At 49.9% G+C, this 22,881-nt stretch overlaps 10 protein-coding genes and 1 non-coding gene across 11 annotated transcripts; 8 read left to right on the top strand and 3 right to left on the bottom strand.

The window, feature by feature from the left end:
* Positions 1-82: 82 nt before the first annotated feature.
* Positions 83-3,881, bottom strand: VTN77DRAFT_8006 (uncharacterized protein; the record flags this gene model as incomplete). The annotated part of the gene is made up of 3 exons (XM_069424457.1): positions 83-1,015; positions 1,080-3,670; positions 3,734-3,881. 3 exons carry the CDS (start codon positions 3,879-3,881, stop codon positions 83-85), a joined length of 3,672 nt encoding a protein of 1,223 aa, XP_069274876.1.
* Positions 3,882-4,396: 515 nt separating this feature from the next.
* VTN77DRAFT_8007 (uncharacterized protein) lies at positions 4,397-6,820 on the top strand (the record flags this gene model as incomplete). Its single annotated transcript, XM_069424458.1, has 4 exons — positions 4,397-4,532; positions 4,596-4,763; positions 4,819-5,663; positions 5,714-6,820. The coding sequence occupies 4 exons, from the start codon at positions 4,397-4,399 to the stop codon at positions 6,818-6,820; spliced, it is 2,256 nt and encodes a 751-aa protein (XP_069274877.1).
* Positions 6,821-7,538: 718 nt separating this feature from the next.
* On the top strand, positions 7,539-7,669 carry VTN77DRAFT_t120. The gene has a single exon. It is a non-coding gene; the product is annotated as a tRNA-Asn (tRNA).
* Positions 7,670-8,065: 396 nt separating this feature from the next.
* Positions 8,066-9,556, bottom strand: VTN77DRAFT_8008 (uncharacterized protein; the record flags this gene model as incomplete). The annotated part of the gene is made up of 1 exon (XM_069424459.1): positions 8,066-9,556. The coding sequence occupies one exon, from the start codon at positions 9,554-9,556 to the stop codon at positions 8,066-8,068; it is 1,491 nt and encodes a 496-aa protein (XP_069274878.1).
* A 2,809-nt stretch (positions 9,557-12,365) lies between these two features.
* On the top strand, positions 12,366-13,167 carry VTN77DRAFT_8009 (uncharacterized protein; the record flags this gene model as incomplete). Its single annotated transcript, XM_069424460.1, has 2 exons — positions 12,366-12,599; positions 12,661-13,167. 2 exons carry the CDS (start codon positions 12,366-12,368, stop codon positions 13,165-13,167), a joined length of 741 nt encoding a protein of 246 aa, XP_069274879.1.
* Positions 13,168-14,053: 886 nt separating this feature from the next.
* VTN77DRAFT_8010 (uncharacterized protein) lies at positions 14,054-15,364 on the top strand (the record flags this gene model as incomplete). The annotated part of the gene is made up of 5 exons (XM_069424462.1): positions 14,054-14,144; positions 14,313-14,422; positions 14,482-14,661; positions 14,757-15,243; positions 15,309-15,364. 5 exons carry the CDS (start codon positions 14,054-14,056, stop codon positions 15,362-15,364), a joined length of 924 nt encoding a protein of 307 aa, XP_069274880.1.
* Positions 15,365-16,673: 1,309 nt separating this feature from the next.
* Positions 16,674-17,031, top strand: VTN77DRAFT_8011 (uncharacterized protein; the record flags this gene model as incomplete). Its single annotated transcript, XM_069424463.1, has 2 exons — positions 16,674-16,725; positions 16,775-17,031. 2 exons carry the CDS (start codon positions 16,674-16,676, stop codon positions 17,029-17,031), a joined length of 309 nt encoding a protein of 102 aa, XP_069274881.1.
* A 29-nt stretch (positions 17,032-17,060) lies between these two features.
* VTN77DRAFT_8012 (uncharacterized protein) lies at positions 17,061-17,385 on the top strand (the record flags this gene model as incomplete). Its single annotated transcript, XM_069424464.1, has 2 exons — positions 17,061-17,096; positions 17,155-17,385. 2 exons carry the CDS (start codon positions 17,061-17,063, stop codon positions 17,383-17,385), a joined length of 267 nt encoding a protein of 88 aa, XP_069274882.1.
* A 420-nt stretch (positions 17,386-17,805) lies between these two features.
* VTN77DRAFT_8013 (uncharacterized protein) lies at positions 17,806-18,540 on the bottom strand (the record flags this gene model as incomplete). Its single annotated transcript, XM_069424465.1, has 2 exons — positions 17,806-18,203; positions 18,255-18,540. 2 exons carry the CDS (start codon positions 18,538-18,540, stop codon positions 17,806-17,808), a joined length of 684 nt encoding a protein of 227 aa, XP_069274883.1.
* Positions 18,541-19,005: 465 nt separating this feature from the next.
* On the top strand, positions 19,006-20,502 carry VTN77DRAFT_8014 (uncharacterized protein; the record flags this gene model as incomplete). The annotated part of the gene is made up of 3 exons (XM_069424466.1): positions 19,006-19,051; positions 19,113-19,313; positions 19,361-20,502. The coding sequence occupies 3 exons, from the start codon at positions 19,006-19,008 to the stop codon at positions 20,500-20,502; spliced, it is 1,389 nt and encodes a 462-aa protein (XP_069274884.1).
* A 943-nt stretch (positions 20,503-21,445) lies between these two features.
* Positions 21,446-22,420, top strand: VTN77DRAFT_8015 (uncharacterized protein; the record flags this gene model as incomplete). Its single annotated transcript, XM_069424467.1, has 1 exon — positions 21,446-22,420. The coding sequence occupies one exon, from the start codon at positions 21,446-21,448 to the stop codon at positions 22,418-22,420; it is 975 nt and encodes a 324-aa protein (XP_069274885.1).
* Between the last annotated feature and the right edge of the window lie 461 nt (positions 22,421-22,881).

Raw genomic sequence — 22,881 nt, forward strand, 5'->3', positions numbered from 1 at the left:
TTCATCAGGTCAATGGTATATGTACAAGGTATATACACAATATAAACTGGTATCGATTAGTTATGTACGGACTGACGTCCGGTTACTCCCCAGCATTCACCATCTCTCCGAAATCCTCGCCATCGCCATCTTTCCGCCTACTGCTCACCCGCGCAGACGCAGACGCAGACGCCGATTTCAGCCCCCGCAACCCCTCGCCATCCTCGATCCACCCGCCCATCTTCTCCACGTTGTCTAAATATTCCACCCCCACGCGCAGATTGAGGCTCGCGCTGAGAGCGCGCTGGATCCGCGCCTCGCGGGCCTGCGAGACCAGGTCCCGGAAGACGTGCACGAGGAAGCCGCTCAGGATCTCGACGCTCCAGTCGTCTGGGACCAGGGCGAGGACTTCGTGCACGTCAAACCACGGCGCGAACCGCGCGAGAAGGTCGCTTGTGCGCTCGATGCGCTCTGAATAGTCCTCGATCTGGAGGAACTCTGAGAGCAGGTGTTTGAACAGCGACGCCCGCTCGGAGTCCCTGGCCGGGTCGGTAGTTGATGGCAGCGAGGCTGCTGCTGCAGCAGTCTGCGTGCCGGACGGCCCGCCGAAGAGGCAGTATCGGATGGCGGAATCGTAGTCTCCGAGGCCATGCGTCAGCAGACGCAACGCTTCACGGTGCCGCCCCTGGCGGCCGTCGAGGATGATACACTCGGAAACCAATTCGTTCTGGAAGGGCTCGATGCGGGACAGGACTACGGGAACGGAGTAGGTCAAATTCCGTGGGCCTGGAGTGGATGTGAACTGAGTGCTGGGACCCCCTCCAAGCAGTTGCAGCAGCCGCAGGCGAGACTGCCACCATGGCTCTGGGGGTGCGTTCTCACTGATGAAGTTAAGGTACGTGGGTTTGGGCGGACGCAGAGCCCGGTAAGTCGAATAGGATTCCGCAAGTGATTCCCGAGCTGCTGGAGACGACTGAAGGACAGACAGTACCGTGTCGAGGTAGTATGCGATTAGATCGTCGGCGTATTGGCTGAGCTGAAAGGAGAGAATCGTCAGTCGTCTGTTTTCTGTTTCTAAAAATGAATGACCGCACACTTACGTTTTTAGAAAACACCAGATGTTCGAGGTAGTCCTGGACAGCATTTGGCGCACGCTCTTTGAGTATGCGAACAACCTCATGTGTCTCCAGCTTCACTCGACTACTGTCGTCCGAGAAAACCTGGATGCCCAGATTTGGATTTCGTGCCGCCAACCACGATCCATACTCCTCGACCAGCTGCGCATCCCTAATTTTGACCAGGTACTTCCGCATTTGCACCTCCACACCAGAGGCCGTGATTTCAGGGTCATCGTCTTTCCCCCCCTCTGCGATTCGTCGCCACGTCTTCAGCACATTTCCGGCCATTTTCCGGCTCTGGTAGAGTCGACTCAGCACAAAGAGTCGGTTGTACTGCTCAAGAAGTGTCACCGCCCGATCAAAGTTGCCCTTCCAGTTGTCGGCCAGCCGATTCAGCTCCGCGCGAACCGTTGGCGATGGACGCGATTCGCGGAACCCCTTCGCGTCCTGCTCCAGAAGCAGATGCAGGAGAGCAGCATCGACGCTGTCAAACACGAATGTCTCGTCCGTGATGCTGCCATATCCTCTCTTCCGCTGCCATGCAAACAGGTAACGCTTCACCATATTCAGAACAGCGTCATCAGGAACTTGTGATACCCTCTTGGATTCTGCGAGTTGGTCTAGATAAACCTCCGCTACCTGAGCCAAGCCGCCGTGAACCCAGATCCCTTGCGGTCCTTGGAGAGCCTCATCTCTCAGAAAAGGGATAAGCGACAGAATCACGCGAGGATCGAGATTGCTTTCCACCAAAACCTCCTCCGTGGATCGAATCGCGGCCTCCGTCTGATCTTCAGGATTCATGGATAGCAGATCCGCGAAAAGAATCAGACCTGCCTTCTGCCTAATGTATCCCAGCCCAAGAAACTCGGCTTCGGTTCTCGGTTCAGTATCCTTGATGGATTGCACTAGGCTTACGATAAACTCCCTGTCAACAGATTTATAACGGCCGCCCTCCCACGTTTGGGCACTCTGTAGGGCCTCGTCGAGTTGCAATGGCAGTGGGTTTTTCAGCACGCGCCATATTCGATCTCCAGACCACATAATTAGACTGCTGCGGATGTTTCCCAGGCCATGAGCAAAGGTCGCCTCTTCCTTGTTTCTTTCGTTCAACTCCTGCGACTCAAATAATTCCTTCTCTTTCCGCAGTCGCTCAATACTTGCTTCAGTCCGGGGATCACTTTCCTCTAGGGCTAGGGGAGTAGAAATGCCGGTCTTGGGTATTTTTAGCCGGACCATCCTCAGCAGCTCTCCCAGTTCGTAAAAGTTGAGCTGGCTCGGACCAGTAGTGTGACGAATCCCTACATGGTTTGTTCGCGTGTCTTTCGACACCGGTATTTCCACCCAATCCTTTTGTCGCTCCACTTCCCCGGGATCAACGTCCCAACGCTGTATTTCCAGACACTTGCGAGAATGGCCGTTCTCATCATCCACATTGACAATCGCGAGAACATAGCCTTCTTGCGGGTTGCTGTTTGGTCGAGTCTGATCAACCGCGTCCTCCCCATCAATGGCAATGGCCTCCGGATATCTCTGAAATTCCATTGTCCCACGGACTACATCGCCGTCCGTGTTGACGAACATACCTACTCCAGGCTCGGTTTCTGCTGTGCCAGTAACCAACAAAAATTCAGACGGGGTCGGAGACACTATATGAGGTTTGAGTCGTGACAGGGTTAGTTTGGGAGCTGGAGGTAGCGGTTTTTGCTTGTCCGCTGCAGCTTCTGGTGGCGGAGGCGCTGGCAAATCCTTCGACTTGTTTGCATCGCGTCGATCCTGCGACGTTGATCGCCTTGGCGACCCTGTCGCTGTGAAAGGGTCCGGTGTACGGGAACCGGATCGATCTGTTGCGCCTGGCTGAGGACTTTGTTGTCGCGCTCCCAAACCCCCAACAAATGCATTGAAGCTCGTACTCCGCCCATGGCCAGTTTCCTTGGTTGCATCCGGATTCCCGTATGACGCAGAAGAGGATCTTTTGAGAGAAGACCCTAATTTATTGGGATTATCCTCCACATGGCCTGGCTCAAAGACCTCATTCGATGACGATATGGGAAAGAGAGGTATCATCTGCTGATGTTCAACATCAAGGAGCGAATATGAATGCTCATCAGCTACGCATGCGATCGTGTCTCGCCGCGACGCAATTAGACACCCCGGAAAGTCGATGTTCCTGATTCGTCGTGCCTCTTCTCCGATGCGCACCAACATGATTCTGCTCTGGATGGCAATCATGATAACCGGGTCTTCGGAGGAAGGCTCGTTCGCATCTCGGTTCAGATCGAGGCCACCAATCCACCGACAATTCCCGACCTTCGTATTTCCAAAAGCAGGGCTCAGCTCAGGCAGGGTGTAAAAGGTGACCACGCCATTGCACAGGATGCATGCTTTGCCCGCGGCGGGAAGCAATACAATCTGTTGAACACCATGGCGATTGTTTGTCGTCGAGGAATGTTGCGTAATTGGCAGTCTTGCGGCTAAAATAAAGGTAGACTCGTTCGACTCATCAGAAGGATCGGAAGGAAGGGAGACGAAATGTAGAATCTCTGCCGCCGATGTGCCTATATATAGATGCTCATCTATATGAAATATATCCGAATCAGCTGGGAGACCCCTGGTGCAAAGCTAGCTAAAGGACTCACTCCAGTATTCTACACAAGTAATGTGAACGTCTGAGCCACTTCCTTCGCTGTCCAACGGTACGTTATCGAGAAGCTGACGGAGGACATATGGCGCTGCCTTGGACGAGGAAAGCTTCCTTCTCTTGCGAGGACCAGCGCTGTCGTCCATTGAGGATATTCGATAGTTCTTGTCAGTACCGATTCTCCAAGGTCCGTGAACGACCGCGTTTACGGTTAAAGGCACAGGGAACTACGCCGGAGCTCAGCTGGGGAACTGCCCGCCTCGATTGATTGGGAAACAAGCTGCGGATCTTATCGTTGCTTAGTCATAACCTGGAGATGTCCACGTCTACTGTATCCATGGCAAATGCAGTCTGTTCGGAATCGTGGGTATAAAAGAACAGGTAAAAAATCCAGTTGCGAAAAGTCAGTTTTGAGTAAATTCTGTTGATATTAAGTCTATTGTTTCTGCCTGTTGTCTATACGGTAACTTCGTTGCACTGCGGAGCAAAGTCGGGCCGTGACGCGCAAGTCGAGCGTCCTCCGCATCCAAGCCGAGACCATCAGGCGTTGCAGGTGAGCTCCACTCATTCGCAGCGCGATTAGCCTTTTCAGGACTCACTTGTGGAGCCGAGGAGAATGCTATAAGGAACTGTCGTTGTCTCTGGAACGATTGTCAGAGAAATGGATGTCTTTGCAGTCACAGAAGGCGTTCTCCCGGGACAGGAGAAGCAAGGTGGACACGACAACCGGAACGGCAATGCCGGGAGCCATGGAGAGGAAGCGAATAAATTCCAGCGCGCGATCTCGGCCTGGCGAGGTGCGAGCATCCAGTTGTCTGCGAATGCTTCATAGCTGTTACTTACCATATTGCTTTGCAAAGGGATTGACTTGACCAACACCATACCGAAGCTGGACGCTACCGCTTCCGAGATCGTTGCGAATCAGCGAGATGCTCTCGTGCAGAGAAAAGACCTGGCTCAAAAGACGAAAGATTTCCGAAAGCTTGACGATGCTTCGAAACTGTCGGAGTACAAGGGACTACTAAAGGGTCTGTCTATACGATTTCCATCGTTGATGCTCTGTATCTGACAGTAACATCGCAGCTTATCAAACCTTCATTGATCTCCTTACGAATCATGGTAAAACGTCCTCGTCGGCATTTCTGCAGCTCTACTCCTCTTTGTCGGAAGCTCCCGACCCATATCCTCTTCTTGAAGCATCCGTCGACTCCCTCGTTGCGTCCGAAGACACCGTTCCAAAGTTGACTTCGGAAAAGGAACACTTGCAGAAGTCGGTAGAGCGGTTAACGAGGCAATTGGAGGAAACTGAGAAGCGGCTGGAGGAGGAGCGAACTGCCCGACAGAAGCTGGAAGAGAACCAGGAATCGAAAATCAGAGAGATCGAGTCGTCCTGGTCTGCGGTGCTGTCGGAGAAGACGAATAACTGGGAGGCCAAAGAGAAGAGTTTGGAAGAAAAGGTTGAGAACCAGGACCGTCTCTTGAAAGAACTCAAGGCCAGCCTTGAGGTGTCTCAGCGGTTGGGAAGAGGGGACGAGGGGGATACAACCAACGCTGCCACTGCCGCTGAACTAGAAATCGTTACATCAGAGCTGGAGAGGACCAGTCTGCGGTTGGCGGAAGTCGAGGCACGGAACGAGCAGCTCCGGTTGGAGCTGGCGCAAGCCGTATCTCATCCTCAAACAGAGCAGAAATTGTCGGTCGAAGATGACCCTGCTTATCTACGACTGCAATCCGAGAATTCGTCGTTGTTGCGGAAACTTGACGCGGCTCGATTCGACAGAGATACCGAAAGGCATGAATGGGAAAGCAAGCTTCGTCAAGCCGAAAGACTAAATGCCAAAGTCACGACGGAAAAAGAGGAGCTGCGGGCCAAGCTGGAAAAGTGTGCTGACTATGAAGAGATCCGACGGGAGCTGGAAGTCATTAAGGTGCGAACTCGCCATGGTTCCATAGAGTGTTACCAAGCTAACAGGTTCAGTCTATTGAATTCTCAACGGGCGACGATGATGATGCGGGAGATGTTACGGAAGACGGCAGCGCGAATGCAAATGGCGCGGCAGTCAAGTCCAAAGAGAACTCTTTGGAACAATTGTTGATGGCTCGGAACAAGAAGCTCACCAACGAGCTTACTGTTCTCCGAGTATCTCACCGAGATCTCCAAAGCCAACTGGAAAGCCTCCAGCAGGAGCTCTCCAAGACGAAGGAGGAGCTCGAGAAGTCCCAGCAGCTCTCCGCAACGCTCGAGAATGACCTTTTGCGCATGCAGAAGGGATCAACAAACCCTCTTCCTTCGTCGGCCATGTCGGTTGCTGGCACCTATGCGTCGAGGTACCATTCGTCTCGAAGAGGAACAACGTCGCCGACGTCATCTATCATCTCTGGGTTCGATCACGCCGCCGCTTCCGCGAATACGATGGATGCGATACGAGCCGGAGAGCCTGTGGGCGGTGGCTCCGGCATCCTACCAATGGTCCAGGCACAGCGGGACCGTTTCAAACAAAAGAACGCCGAGCTAGAAGAGGAGCTTGCCAAGATGTACAGCACTGTGAAATCTTTAAGACAAGAAGTTGCGTCCCTCCAGAGGGACAATCTTAACTTGTACGAGAAGACCCGATATGTCTCGACCTACAATCGCGGCCAGGGGGCCTCGACTTCAGCGTCTGCGTATGGCAACCGGCCGAGTGCGACGTCGGTGCATGTGTCCGCAGATACGTCGTCCGGTGCGTCCCTCGACCGGTATCAGTCCGCCTACGAGGCGCAGATCTCGCCGTTTGCCGCGTTCCGAGGTCGCGAAGCGGCACGGGCCTACAAGCGCATGAGCCTTCCGGAGCGGTTCATCTTCTCCATTACGCGCATTGTGCTGGCGAACCGGACCAGCCGGAATTTGTTCGCGGGGTACTGCTTCGCGCTGCACATCTTGCTTTTTGTGATGCTGTACATGATGAGCACGGTGGAGATTGAAAAGCACCATATTGACAAGCTTGTCAGCGGAGCGGCGGGTGCTGTTGCAGGAGCTGGAGGTGGAAGGAGCAGTCCTGGGCAGCAGTTACATGGCGACGATTGGCAGCAAGAAGGGTTCAATTAATTAGATCCTGGCTCTGGAAGTAATGTCCGGCGTTTATGGTTCTGTATCTGTATCTTCTATGGACGGGTTCATTTTGTGATATTCTCATGATGCGTGAGAAGTAATTTCATATATGTTTTATTTTTTTTTTATTCGGCGAATAGTTGTTTTTGATCGTCTCACTAGGGAAGTTATGTCCTTTATGTGCTCGTCAATCCGCGTCGGGGAATTCGGCGTTAGAAATATATGTTTTCGTCAAATAAATACAGCGGTCACACGCTCGTCCATCTCTAAATACACACCTTGTGAGAACACTTTGTGAGATAGAAGAGAATAATTAAATTAATTCTATTTAATAGCTAGACGTGGGCATTTTCTTTTCGTTCAATGCCAGTGTTCAATGCTCAAAGAACCAGCTACTCGAGTTATGATTATTGCCGGAGGAGTCGAAGACCTAAATATATAAATTAGCCAACCCTCGAATTTTCTCTCCAGTCAAGTTACTATACAGACAACTAGATACAAGGAGCAGCAGCCTAAGATATAACTGACCGTATTATCACAGGCCGATAAATAAATGCCAATAGTATTTAATTATTTGATTTACTTTGTCAATAAACTCAATTCAATTCCTTCTCGTTTATTGTGTGTACCCAGGTCCTCCGACCCTACTCCGTCGTGTAACTTTGTGTGTACCCTTTATGAATCTTTCCGACCCTCCCCACTATCAACCAATCACGTCTCCGTGGCGCAATCGGCTAGCGCGTCTGACTGTTAGTAGTCCCTTCACCAAAGAGTAATTATGATCTTCGGTGTGGATTCCTACACAGTTCCATCAGGAGGTTGGCAGTTCGAGCCTGCCCGGGGACGGTTCTTTTTTGCAATTTTGGATGATAAGGATTGTTTTTTTTTTCCCCATTCATTCTTTTTTTTTTGGGGGGGGGGGGGTTCATCATGGATTTCTTCTGTGTGGGCTTTTGTGGAAGTGTTGAAAAAAATCGATTAAATTTCTTAATTAATACAGCTGTCTTAAACTTCTCTTATATGGGATTTTTTTTTTAAAGATCCCGAGTCACTTTTCTTGCCTTAGGATCAGTTATTGTATAACATCTTCATTTCTTATTGACATACCATCCTATCCAAGAACCAGGTTAATGACCCCGGCAAACGGAGTTTTCTTCCCTTTCTCTCTCTCTCTTTTTTTTCTTTTTTACAACTGTTGGATAATTAATAGTTCATGTACGGGGAAGTGAGTAATATGCCTGGTCAAAAAAGCTTTCTGTTTGTAGTACTGGATTGAACGCCTTCAAAGACGCTGTTCCAATAATGCGTCACACGCTCACACACCCCCCACTTGTTTTTCCAACTCTGGAATTTGTATTCCAGGTTACATGCCACCCATTTGATCTCTTCCCAAAAGTGAATCTCCGTGTCCAATCCAACGCTGTAGAGGGTTTCCTCCGGCTTTGTCCAGGCGCGAGACCACTTTCCGTCCGGGCTGCGGGTTGGCTGGACGTCGAAGGGGTCGAAGATGGTTGCTGGATCGAACTCGGGGTAGTGCACATGAATAAAAAGCGCCCGTGGAAGAGCTGTAGCTGTCTCGTTCTTGTGCTGCAATTTGATCTGTTCATCCTGAGTCGGGTCGTACTGCACCATGGCGGAGCCCGCAATGTCACCATTCTCTGTAGGATGCCCTATCCGGCGTACCCCTTCTGTGATTGCGTAAAATGGCTCCCCTAGAGCGGAGGCGGCCGCCAGAAATGTCTCCTTGTCTCCTTCTCCTGGGGTGCCTTGAGACAACAGCGGGTAGTAGTGGGAAGGACCGTAATAATTGTAGTAGCTAACCAGCATCAGGGTTAGACGATGCTTCTTCTTGGACACGAACAACTCTCCAGCCTCAGTGGACGCTCGCTCCTTCGGGAGCAGCGGGTGCTGAGATGAGATCTCATAGTACAACGGGGAGGTCGTCACGGCCCAAAAGTCAGGCCATGTAATTAATCCAGTGGACTGATAGGCTTCAGACTGGAATATGTGCACGGGATCCCGAAGAGGAAAGCAGTCGGAGTCAAGCCAGAGGACATCCTCAAACGAGGAGAAGAGAATTGCCAATGACTTGAGCTGGACACGCTGTATATCCTTCATTCCCTTTGTTCCCACAATATCGCTGATGATGATGCACGTTGCGTTCAAGGAAGGCAGGACATCTTCACAAATCTCTGGTTCGTATTCCTCCTCCGACATCATGAACACCTCCATGGGGAGGATGGTGTGAGTCCGTCTGATCATCCGCAACGATACGAGCAGCACGGGAAGGGAAGCACCGCTGGCTGCAGTGACGATACCCCGAGCACCTGGTTTATAAGGTAAACTGCGCTGTGGATTGTCAGCCTTGATGTCATTGACGAATCCTTGATGAGCATCCCGAATCTTATCCACAGCTGTCGGAGGTATCTGTAGAGGCTCAGGCCAGGGAATCTCGTGCGTGGCATTGTATTCAATGGGTGCAGCGGATCCGGCCTTCTCTGGTAACGCTATTTCTGGGTCATGTTTCTTGAATAGAGTATGTAGGAATCGCCAGAATTCTTGCTGGGGTCGATAATCAAGCTTCTTCTTTCTCGCTATGCTGTGTGCCTTTTCAGACAGGGAATCAGGCGAATACTGCCACAGGGGCGTGAGCAGCCAGAAGATCGAGAGCAAGGCTATCGCAACCAGGACATCGTGACGTCGAACTCGTCCTGGAAATAAGGTAGGAGCCATTCTGAATGATTGCGCGAAGTCATAAGGATCTAAGACCCGACTGGAACAGCAATTGCACGTCCTGCTTTCATTTCGGTGGCAGGCAATCCGATGAAAATCAATAGAGAAGACACTGCCATTTGACTAGCGAAACAGTGGCATTCTGCAATGGTGAAAGCAGAGAATATGTAGTGTTCTCAGAAAGCTTCCTGGACGCTGGAGTGGGACAGTTCTATGGATCTTCAAACTGGGGGATCGGCGGCCATTCCTTCCCTTGCCCGACAAGAAGGTACCTGCCTGATCGGTCCACACTCATTAATTGGGAAGGAACCTAGATAGGTAATATTTACTGGAGAATTGCGGAGTAACTCCCGCAAAGGGGCTGGGCCTGATTCTAGGGAAGATGCAGTGCGCCCTTGTTATTAATTTATTACACATATTTATCAACGTAGATGGAACAAAAAGAGGACGATAAACGCTAAAGGCATCCTCTCACATCCTTCCAACCCCGTCGATTTGCTTTTATTGGTACGACTCAGTCCGACCGTACGACAATATCCCTGTCTGCCATGGATCATGATTTCCTGCAAGGGGTTAAACAGTGGTCCAGAACCCTTTGATGGATCACGACCCTTCGCAGATGCAGCAGTTCTCGAAAGTGAGAATTTCTCTACTCATGCAATGTACTGTAGTACCAGGAAGTTCTCAAGACACGACACTCCAATCCTCTTATTACAAGACGGCCACTTGCACGGGGCATCATCTTTGAAAGGCCCATGATACCCTCCTTGGTCGCATTCCAATCTAGACGGTCTCGACGATTCCTGGGGTAGTTCATTCGTGGAAGAGACCCTCCTAGGATTGTATATAGTTTCAAACTAGTTTCGCGCCGGAGTCGCCGCAAGGTTTAATATAAACCAGGCAGCCATTAATTACAGCCCTAGAGGACAGACAGGTATCTGATAGTGTGAGGCTTCCGCCAATAGGAGATATTCCATAAATTGACGGCGCCAGAATCCAACAAGGATATCATTCTTCAGATTTGCAGTTTTAGTATGGTCTGTGCTATTTTTGGTTCTCTGCAAGTGCCTGCCCCCAAGAGCGCTACGCTTCAGATCAATCAGAGCTTGTTATATCGGTTGGATGTCGCGTTCTCTTTTTCTATTTCCTTCTTGACGCCGACCACGTAAGTCTACCTAGTTATTAGTTTAGTTCGTGCTGCACTAATACTCTCTAAATCCAGATCTCAGCAAAAGTCCTGGTGTGTGGGTCTCGATCTCTGTTTTGAGCTAGAAGAGAGTCAGTTTCTGCAAGCGAGCTGCATCATTCATCATTGCCATGATTCCAATAGAAACCGACGCTGGCCCATGCTACCATACTAGGAGTCTAACCGTCTCACTGCCGTTGCATGGACTGTTCTGTAGCCGCCGGAGGATCCGAATTGAGAATGGGATTTTCCTCAAGGCAGCTTGGTTTTGGATAGCAAGTCTCAGTTTTTGTTGTGCTTAGAAGTACTTTCTTCTTCTGTGTATTTTCACTCAGCGGATGACGGCTTCTTTCCTCCTGGGAAACCATTGAACCCCAGTGTCACATGACATTGTGAATTCAGTACTGCCAAGCGAGACCGTGGTGGTGATCATCCACAGACGCCTTCTATTGGTCTCAGTAATCCATATCCCTGTAAGGTGCAGTGGAGAAATTCGTCAGAGTCGCTATTATCGCCACTTTGTTGCATATGAAGGAGTGTTTCGACTCACAAGATTGTGCCAATGATTTCAAAGAAATCTACAGCAGATATACTCAGCAATCAAGACAAGGTTCTGCAGGAATCTTCATCGTCGTACAGCCCATGGCTTCCAGGTCAATTAAGACGAAGCTGCCAAGATTGGCATCGCCATCTCTTCTCATTCTGAAGCAGCATCGTAGCCTTGTTGTGTGTCATGTGGTTGTGTGTTTTCCCTTATTCTGCGCATGAAGTGCTTCCGGCTCTCACATCAGCACCGAGTCAGTACAATATCAGCTTTGGGTAAAGCTTTTTTTTTTTCTTTCGCTGCTAGTAGCACCTTGGAAATTCTAGGCCAGCCAAAATAGTAATAATAAACCGGTCAGTAACAACCTGAGGGCATATCCACCAGAAGCACTCCGAGAATAGAAACAGATGAGAAGACCAGCCTGTTTGGAGTAGGAGCGTACCGCTCAGTAGCATCTATGTTTCGCTTTGCGCGAACCCATCTGGAGGCTCCTAAATGAAGACTGAAGAAGTCAGTTGAATTGGCGAATCGCCGTCTGCAGTTGACTGATGGACGTTAGCGGCCGCCGGTGGCAGCCAAGCTCAGTCGTTGGTTGGCCCAGGCCACCAATCCATCAAGCCCGGCGCATACAATCGCCAATGGAATGTCAGCATCAGCTTTGATCTATCTTTGTAAATCTCCGGCGTGCCTGTTAATAGATCGAGCTAAAATTAGCCGTTGCTATTCTTTGCTGCATCGCGCTTTGTTAGTTATTGGCGATCTACATATCTAGATGCATGTCGGCCCCGGTGGTACCCAGCATGCTACCTTTTTGCAGTTCTTTCTGCAGTATCTTCTCTTGATTTTCCTCGTGATCGGTTTTCTTTTTGTCCATTTCCTTTTCTGTGTCCTGTTCTGTTGATCAATTTTTTTGCATTGTTAAGCGAATTGTTGGACGCGCCTGGTGCCCGATCCGACAGATTTCCTCCCTTGCGAATCTGTTATACATATCGAGAAAACTATTATTAAAAATCCCAGTCGAATTTTGTCATTTATACATATCAGCAGCGATGCGTTTGAACCTCTTCCTCGTCGCCACTATGGCGGTAGCTGCTTGTGCAGCTCCGACCAGATCCGTTCTCGACGACGTCTATGATTTCTCGCCTGATTTGGCAGAGTTCTATGCCAGGGTCAGTCAGTACATCAACGACTTCGCAGACGGTGCCTTGCCGTCGTGCGATCTATCGAAAGTGGCATTACCTGCGCAGGCATCCGCACTGCCCTCTCCCTCGAATCAGACCCTGAAGTACGTCGCCATCGGCCGCGGTACACAGGTACGTCTCATTTCCATTTTGATCTCACGACGGACATGTTTATATTCTGATACCAATATAGAACTACAGCTGTTCAGCGGCAACCTCCGATGTTACGCCCACAGCATTAGGCGCACTTGCCAGTCTCTATGACGCCTCTTGTGTGGCAGCAAACTATCCAGACCTGTTGACCACTGCTACCAAAACCGTGCTCAACTACCCATTACCGCCAAGCAACTCTGATCCACTTCCACCGGCCAATCTCGACCTGCTGGGTCATCATTACTTCCAGGACGCTAGCACTCCAGTCTTCAACCTTGATACCACCACGGATCGACAATATGGAATTGCCATCTCGAAAAAGAAGGCTCAGATGGCCGCCCCGGCTGGTTCGGTGGTAGGCCAGAACAACAGCGGCTATGGGGCCGTTCCCTGGCTCTATCTCGAGACCACCAATGGCACTGTTGGGGGCTACAAGTTGGTCTATCGGGTCAACACGGCTGGAGGGCAGCCACCTGCGACCTGTGAAGGCATGCCAAACGTATTCACGGTTCAGTACGCCGCAGACTATTACTTCTACGGAGAATGAGATGGACGTTCCGAAGTGAAACCCTTGGTGAACTATAGATAAGCGGGACATCGGCTGAATAGTCGGCGAAGAAGGAAGTCAGCGAAGGGATTAATTGACGAGACGATCCTGTGAATCTTGGAATATCAGTGAATATATGGTCTTACGTTCTTGTCATTGTCATTTAATTTAGATACACCATAGTATGTACTGCATCCTATATTTTGCTGTACTTGAAGTCGTTCGTTTACTGCATTATGCAAATACGGTTGGTGGTCATTCAGAATACATTCAATACGGAAATATTTGTCTCTTGTCAAAAAAAGATATTTCGCGTAGTCAAATCCGCCTACGATAGCTATCGTCCAAGAGAAATATCGCGATCCTTAGCCTGTACAGTATTACGTCCGATCAGATTAGTCATCCATTTAGTAGGTAGGGTTCAGAGAAATCCCGTGATCTCGCTATCGGTTGGCCGACGCTCTGGTCTATCACGTGATGATAGAGCTTCCACATTCCCACAACAGGATTAGCCACACACACTAGTCCGTTATTGTACTAGCGCATGGGAATTGGCAAGAAATCCGAAAAAAAGCTCCATCCAGTCCCAGCTCAATCGAGAAAAATCTCGACTCCACGCAAGAAACCACCTGCTTGTTCGCAACAGCGGTGCGTGGCCCTCCATTCTTCTTGCAGACTATTTGCACGAGAAAGGGCTTCTTATTTTTACTCTATTTGAGTCTTGCGATTATCGATTACCCTATTTTTCTCTCCCTCAACTGACCACATTGAAATCGATTCTGTCGTGCGAAATTTCGGTGTGAGAATTGAGGCAGCTTGTCCAGTTTCGACGACGCGAACGAGCTTAACGAACTCACTATCGGTCTTATTCTAATTTATTTACACAATGGCACCTCCTGGAGCTAGAGGCCGTGGTGGTGGGCGTGGCGGAGGTCGTGGAGCAGCTAGAGGTGGTGCTGCCCGAGGTGGTGGGAGAGGTTCGTATCCCATTCGGTCTCTGTCGTTCTTTTGGGTTCGATGGCTATAGCTTGAGCGAATCCTTTCGAGAGAGAGGCGTTCTGGCCATAGAAATTGATTTCAGATATGTGAACGGCGTATGTACCCAAGACTGCGAGGCTAATGCGATCTCTGTCTCTGGCCTACAGGCGGACATGGTGCGCGTGGTCGCGGTGGCGCCCGCGGTGGGAAAGCTGGCGGTCGTGGTGGAAAGAAGGGAGGGAAGAAGGGTATCAAGGGTGGTCAGAAAGTCATTATTGTAAGTTTGATGACCGTCGAAAAGAGCTATGTTCAATCGCTTACAGTACTTTTTTAAAGGAACCTCACAGGCACCCAGGCGTCTTTGTCGCTCGCGGTGGTAAGGAAGACTTGCTTGTCACCAAGAACTTAACCCCTGGAGAGTCCGTGTACGGCGAGAAGCGCATCGCTGTCGAGTCCCCCGCCACCACTTCCGACGGAGAATCGGCCACCCCCGTCAAGACCGAATACCGTGTCTGGGTAAGTAAGATTCATGATCATTTCCTCTTCACGCCTACCCTCAACCCACGCCTTCTCTTGCTCTCTCATCTGTTTTCTAACAAGCGCAACAAAAGAACCCGTTCCGAAGCAAGCTCGCCGCCGGTATACTCGGTGGATTGGATGATATCTACATGCGCCCTGGCTCTAAAGTACTCTATCTCGGGGCGGCCAGTGGGACCAGTGTATCGCATGTGAGTGACTTGGTCGGCCCGACGGGAACTGTTTACGCAGTGGAGTTTTCCCACCGTTCTGGCCGTGACCTGATCGGCATGGCGACCCACCGGACCAATGTCATTCCCATCGTCGAAGACGCGCGTCATCCGTTAAGATATCGAATGCTAGTTGGGATGGTTGATGTCATTTTTGCCGATGTTGCGCAGCCCGACCAGGCTCGTATTGTCGGTCTCAACGCTCACATGTTCCTGAAGAACGGGGGTGGCGTCCTTGTCAGTATCAAGGCGAACTGCATTGACAGCACAGCCAAGCCGGAGGTTGTGTTTGCCCGGGAGGTCCAGAAGATGAGGGAGGAGAGAATCAAGCCAAAGGAGCAGCTGACATTGGGTAAGAAATTTCCTCCTTCGTCTAATTGTTACCTGTCAATGGTTTACTGATATGACAATCTACAGAACCCTTCGAGCGTGATCACTGTATAGTGGCCGGTATCTACAAGCGCCATGACTAAGTAGATCCACAGCTTTCTTTTCCTCTCGATTTATTTTTTTTCTCTCGTGACATGTTTCTGGCGTCCAGTGTGTTGTCATTTTTTTGTTCTCATGTGACGGTTTGCACAATGTCAAATGTACCTGTTTGGTGAGTCCGACAGAAAAACTTTTTCCAGTTTGATTTGTTTTTTTGGTCTTGGCCAGGGATGTTTTTGTTGTCGTGTCGTTAGTTTTTAATGGGAGGGAAGTACCGAATCCGAATCCGATTCCAGTTTTCCGTGATCAAAAAAGTCAAGCAAGGCCGCGATGGTATATGAAGGATTGCTTATTTTATTGACTTTTCAAGCGAAATGACCCAATTAAGAAGAAAAACATCGGATGCATCATTGAGCGGGCTTGAAGGGAGCAATGAAGTCAGGTGCTTGTAACGTTCTCATAGCTGAAAGCTTAATAAATAAAAGCTTACAATGACTTGCTTTACTTGATCTTTTAATAAATATAAAATAATAACCTTTTATTCATAGGGTAAATTCCTCATATGCTTAGACGTTTTATGTGCTTATGTAATTTGTTCGAGGGATGCTGACCAAGCGGTTTCCATCTGAACTCGTCCGTTACAGCAGAGGGGACAAGGGTAGTCTACCTAGGTAGTAAAGGGAATTCTCAAAGGGCAGTGGTTTGCTGATGCTGAGCATGATTTGTAGCTCTCTCACCGTCGTCGATGACAAAGGCACTTCTTTGAACTGATTCCAGTTCATCTCTATCGTCGTTATGAGTCAAATTCCAATGGAATACTCGTGCTAATACTGAGAGGGGCTGTATGATGGAGCCCTCATCAAATATTGAAGGTCAAAGCACAAGGATTCAGTTGCCAAGTAGTACTGTCTCCATGCGACTGAGGGATATTTAGATACAGATTAGCGCGCGCGGCATGCTGCTTTTGCCTCATCTCCTCCTCACCATCCTTACACTCCTCGGGGTGTCCGTATCAGCATTCTCCGGCCCACACTAGCCACCTGACAAGGAAGCATAGCGGGGATGCTACCTCTCGAGGGAGACCAATGTAACAGAGCGATCGATATTTTCAATCAAATTGAGGCCCAGTACGAGCCTTCTCAGACAAACGGGAAAGGTTACAAACGGATTACTTTTCTCCGTGCTGTATACGAATCAGTTAGCTTGAGAGACGATTTTCTGAGCTGCTTCTTTTTGTTCGTCGAAAAGGAACTACGTCGGGGAGAAGACGTATCGGAATCAAGTTTGTGCCAAGCTTTGTAACGCTTTATCGATTTTGATTCTTGGAGCAGAGAACAGAGAAATGCATTGGAAATGAGCTTGGATGCTTTCTCTGATTACCTCGTTGATAATTTCTTCCTACCACGTACGCTGTCTGTCTCATATATGTGATAGAAATGCTGACCCTGATCTAGTAAAAGCCTCAGCCCGAAAGACTCCTCAACCCACGCCTGCACCTCTCTCTGGAGCCCGAACCCCGGAACAAGTGATTGGCACCCCACAACGGCTCTCAACCCTACGACGAGACTGCCTTATCTGTGACCGCCACCGATGCGTGATATCCCGCAAATTTGACATTCGTGAGGCAAAGGAACGTGTCAAACGAGATGGCAACAATGCTCGAGATGATGATGGGCGGCTGTTGATACATGAGAAAGACCAGAGTATTTAGAAGTAGCCCACATACTTCCTCACTCTCTCATGTCGCTCACAACTGGTGGCGGGGATTCGCAGTTGGTATATCATACATGTGCAATTACAGTCGACGGTTGATCTTTGCTGACGAATCCTTTAGAGCGACTCAAAGAAAGTTGCCCTTCAGATTCTAGATATGTTCGATCCTGATATTATTCACCTGATAGATGGATTCAATATTGATCGATCAATGAATGCGCTTACCCTAACGATGAGTTTCCATCAGCTGTTTGGTGACTTTGAAATATATTTCGACCCTGTACCCGATCAGATTCAGCATACCTACAAGATCGACTACGTGCAAGCAGACAGCAGACAGCCTTTTCCGTGATCCACTACTACTCCCCGTCACTCGTACACTCTATCTCACTCCAGATCGCGCCATTGACCCCTCCTTCCCCCCGGCTCCTTGCTATTCACCGTGCTATTGGGCGCATTCTCAATATAAGTGGTGCAGGGGATTATATCGACCGCATCCTTCGAGATATGGATGAAGTGGATATAAAAGAGAACGGATCTACCGAACTGGGGCATTACATCCGCTTGAAGTTAGGTGGTTGGTCGGATGGGGTCCCGGTTTGTTGACCACACTGCAATGGCTTCAAAGGCAAGTTGCACATGAGCAGGTCTATGTTCAGTGGGGCATGTTGGATCATGCCATCCACTCTTAAAATTAGTCCTTATTCTTGGCTTCAGCACTTCCTCAGTTGGCTGCCTCGCCAGGGCATTCAAAGGCAGCATGCCTCCAGCCCTAGAATGGGAAGGGGATCTCGACAAACTTCTTGTCTCCGTATAGTTTATCTAGGTAGGTAGGTAGGTAGGTAGCCATTTTGATATGGCCCCACAAGATAGTCGCAAAGTTACTTGTATGTACACGAACACACCTTCTAATAATGACTTCTCCAATTGAGGGAAATATTATTTCCTTCTTGACCTCCAGAAGCAACTGTGGATTACGATCTTCGAGAAGAAGAATGACTTGGAATGGGAGGAAGGCGATCGATCGGTTGTCGGATAAAGTCTTAAACACTCCAATCCAGATTGTTACCTCTTCTGGGGTCTTCTCCGCGATAGTACTTAGGTAGGTACTGATCGAAACTGGATTCTGAAGCAAACATAGGTCTGACTTTGGCAAGATTAATGCGGGGCCTGATTAGTCAGACAAGGGCGGTAAACCACAGGATTAAAGTTCGATGAGACAGTCATGGGATTCGAATGATGATGAACTGCCCTGCCCCTCCTTGGAAAACGCCTGACGAAGAAAGAGAATTTGAATGTGGCGTGTGGAGATGGACGGAAATTCCCCGCCAGAGCGCGGCATACGCAGTCCGTGGTGCAAATTATGAACAATAACGTAGATATATCTTGAGCAGTGCGTTCTCGATTCATGGCCAAGTTGACGGCAGTAATGCTGCCTGGCGAAGATGTCTACGACAGAATTAAACGACATGTGCTGTCCATCTGCAGGGAAAAATGTCATTATCATTGTTGTTCCGCCGCCATCCACGTTTTATTCCCCGATCTAGGTTCATGCCAAGCCGGATAAGCATTTAGCAACCTTCTCCCATTGCCAACTTCCTAACCTAGGTAAAAGCCATTTTATTCATATTTATTGCTTGCAAAAGAAATAATACGCCCTGGGAGGCTCTGCCGAGTCCCGTGTGGGAGATCGGGGCTTTTGAATTCTTATCCGCTTTTGCTCTGGATATGTATTAATAACATGTACAGTACATAGCCTATATTTATTGCTTCCCAGTCCGGGGCCGTTGTACGGACATACAGTTTTTTTCTTGCACGTAGATTGTATATCTTCTTTTTCTTATCGGAACATATATACTACTCCTGGATGACCGTCCTTCTGATCGTTCCTCTCCTCTATAGATTCTTCCTGTACTATTAATCTCTGTACCTTATTCTTTCCCTCTGCGCCGGGACTGGGATTTCATTCAAGATGCCTGAATCCGTGAAAGATCTGAGAATAGCCATCGTTGGTGCCGGTAAGCAGTTTATTTCACAGCTTTATCCCTCTCTTCGACTAATTTATCTGACTATTTTCAGGTATGGGCGGTCTGGCCTGTGCCCTGGCACTGGCCAAGGAAGGATTCCAGAAGATCGATGTCTTTGAAACCGCCTCTGACATGGGCTTCGTCGGAGCCGGAATTCAATTGGCGCCAAACATGGCCCGAATCCTCGATCGACTGGGTGTGTGGGCGGATATCGCCAAGGAGGCGACCAATATCAAAGAGACCAGTATCAGGCGTACGTGAATTACCTCATGCGACTGGTGCCTGGCTGACAACAAGCAGAAGGTTCTACCGACGAGGAGTTAGGCCATGTCGAGCTGGACTATATTGAAAAGACTTATGGCTATCCGCACATGGTCGGACACAGATACTCCCTGGCGAATGGCATGTACGAGGGCTGCAAGAAGGAAAAGGCCATCACCTTCCACTTCGCCACCCCCATCAAGTCGATCGAATCCTTCGGGCCCAAGCCCACCATCACCGCCGCGCCGCGGGACGGAGGGGAGCCCTACACGGTGGAGGCAGACATCCTCTTGGCTTGCGATGGCATCAAGAGTAACATTCGCGTCGAAATGCTCAAGAGACGGGGCGAGGATGCCCACGTGCAGGACACCCAACAGGCCGCCTACCGCATCATGTTGCACCGCGACCAGTTAAAAGATGACCCCGAACTCCTCGAGCTGCTGGACAGCGACCGGGTGGTGCGCTGGATCGGGGAGAAGAGACACATCATCGCCTACCCTGTCTCCAACAAGACCATCTACAACCTTTCCACCACTCAGCCAGATGTCAACTTTGCCGCAGCCCCTTCTGCCACCTACACCACCAAAGGCTCCAAGTCCGCCATGCTCTCCGTCTTCGCCGACTTCTGCCCCAAGATTCAGCGCATGCTCAACTTTGTGCCCGAGGGCGAGGTCTGCGAGTGGAAGCTGCGCGTCCACTCTCCGCTGTCGTCCTGGATTCATGAGTCTGTCGCTTTGGTTGGCGATGCTTGCCACCCGACTCTGCCTCATCTTGCTCAGGGAGCGGCCCAGGCAATCGAAGACGCCGCCGTCATCGCCGTCGTGCTATCCCGGCTTCCTGACACGTCTCCGGAATCGATCAACACGGCACTGCGAGTGTATGAGAAGGTCCGTAAGGAACGTGCCTATACCCTAGTGGAGTTGGCCGCTGCCTCAGGACGGACGCTGCACCTGGGCGAGGGCGCCGCGAAGGAGGAGAGAGACAAGCAGTTTGCCGCGTTGAAGAAGCAAGGCAAAGGCCCAGTGCCGGACAAGTGGGCCGACGCAGATGTCCAGAAGATGATCTATGGTTTCGACTGCACCAAGGTTGCACAAGAGTCTTTCGACGATCTCTTCAAAGAACTGTCTGCCAGCAACGGTGTCAACGGCACGAATGGGGTCAATGGTGTTTCACACGTTTAAAATGACCTCAAAATTACCTATAACGGTTGCATCATATTTTGACGACATGGAATTATAGCTATGACTTTTTTTTTTCTTTTTTTCATCTGTTCTCTCTATTTCACGAGGAGCATACCCACATTATCTTATCGAAGGCCTGTGTTGGTCTTAAGGGAACAAATCGTGAGGAATAGACCAACCAAGATCGGAACCAGGAAGAGCCTGAGTTTCATTGTATATAGTTATTGCATAAACTGCATATTTCATCTATAGCTTTTTCGTTATTTTCCGTATCCCCTGTCAGTATCTGGAATAGTTACGCCATTATTACGGTCCGTTACAACATTGAATCCCGCTTCGGGGTTTCTCCGACCCAAGACGGAACGAAAGGCGATGTGCTTCGGGGATATTCCTGATGTATTGTAATTACCCAGAGACTTTTGGCTGTACGTCCTCTTGTTCTACAGTGCTAAGTACACGGTCTGGAGGAGAACAGTAGAGTCCAACTCAATTGGGTTGATTTCCTTCCCGAGACGAACCGATCATCGGTGTTCCTTCCGCTCACAATGGGTATCTCGGTCTTATCCAACCACCAGTCGAGATGTACTCCATACTACATGTACGGAGTACTCTGTACTATGGTGTCTATGTTAACCCCTCCTCTTGATCCCCGCGTGCAACTCCCCACGCGACCCACAGAATGACCATGCGAGGTACGCTGTAGAGCCGGGGTTCTATGTCCTCACGCCTGGCTATTGTATCTGATTCGCGACCCAGACATTACCCCGCAGGTATATTTATATTTAAGGAGAGGGATCCCTCGCGCAATGCCTGAACCAGGACTGGGGATATACAGGTGAACCGTCACCAGCAACTCCTTCCATTCATTCTCTTCAATTCTTCTTCTTCTCCTCTCATCTGACTGGGAGCTTGTCGTCTTTTTCAGTCTGAGATTCCTTGAATCATGCCGTCAATTCTCGTTACAGGAGCCGGCGGCTATGTCGGTCAAGAATTGGCTGCCGCTTTGCTCCGTTCCACCTCGTCAGACACAATCGTCACGATTACGGACGTCAAGGCACCGCCTGTGCCTGCTGCGGCTGCTGAGTATGCCTCTCGTGTTAGAAGCGTCGGGGCCGATCTCACCTCCCCGCAGGAGGTAGACAGCTTGATCGAGGCCTCGAGCCCCTATGAGACCGTCTACCTTCTCCATGGCATCATGTCCAGCGGCTCTGAGGCCAACTTCGAGCTCGGAATCCGTGTCAACCTCGATGCGACCCGATACATCCTCGATCGACTGCGAACCACCATGCCGGGGGTTAAGGTCGTCTTCACCTCCTCACTCGCTGTGTACGGCCCGACTCCGCACGGGTTTGTCATCAATGAGACCAATCTCCCGCCGGTACCCCTGTCATCCTACGGCTCGCAGAAACTCATCATCGAGATCTTGCTGAACGACTACTCCAGAAGAGGCTTCCTGGATGGTCGCGTCGTCAGGTTGCCGACGGTTACGGTGAGGGCCGGTAAACCCACCCAGGCAGCCAGTAGCTTCGTCAGTGACATCATTCGAGAACCGTTCCATGGGAAGAAGGCCATCCTTCCTGTGAGTAAGGAGACGGAGGTGTGGATCTGCTCGCCGTATACCGTGGTGAAGAACCTGTTGCACGCACGAGACATCCCCAAGGAGGCCTTTGGCGATTCCAGGTCCGTGAACCTGCCTGGGCTGAAAGTGACTGTCCAAGAGATTCTCGATGCGCTCGAGCAAATCGGGGGCCCGGAGAGGCGAGCCCTCATCGAGGAGAAATACGACGCGGATATAGATAGGATTGTGCAGTCGTGGTCTCCGAACTTTGACACTGCTCGCGCGAAGGCACTGGGATTCTCGGAAGACATTCCCTTCATTGAGAATGTCAAGCAATTTGCCAGCAATTTTGCATCATAAACAGATCCGATAGATAATACCTCTTGGGAGATATATTCCAGTTTATAGAGCCTGCTAGCTACTCTAAGAGTCTAATATTATCCTATCAGTTCTGTACATTAACCCGAGTACGCCTGAAAAGAACCATTGTATAGAGCCACTTAGTTGAGGCTATATCCGGGTCACTTGTAAATGTTCAGCAACGAAATAAGGTACGATAGACGCCTATTACGTGGTAGTTAGATGTGGTTGGAGCGGGCCATCTGCTAAGAGGGAATGTCAGGCATGAATATAAAGTCGACTTGTTCAAAGTGCTGTTTGAAGGGTTGCAAGACCCTCACTTGACCATTTCAGTGTTGCGTTCTATTTGGAGAGGGCGGCGGCCAACAGCCTGCTTAGGCAAAAACAAGGAGATGAGCCTAAAGAACGAATTATCCATGCAGATTATGTCTTCTGCCAGTCAGTATCAGTATGGTTCGTCT

This window comes from Rasamsonia byssochlamydoides (assembly GCF_041956645.1).
Source record: "Rasamsonia byssochlamydoides strain NRRL 3658 unplaced genomic scaffold VTN77scaffold_68, whole genome shotgun sequence".
Lineage (NCBI taxonomy): Eukaryota > Fungi > Ascomycota > Eurotiomycetes > Eurotiales > Trichocomaceae > Rasamsonia > Rasamsonia byssochlamydoides.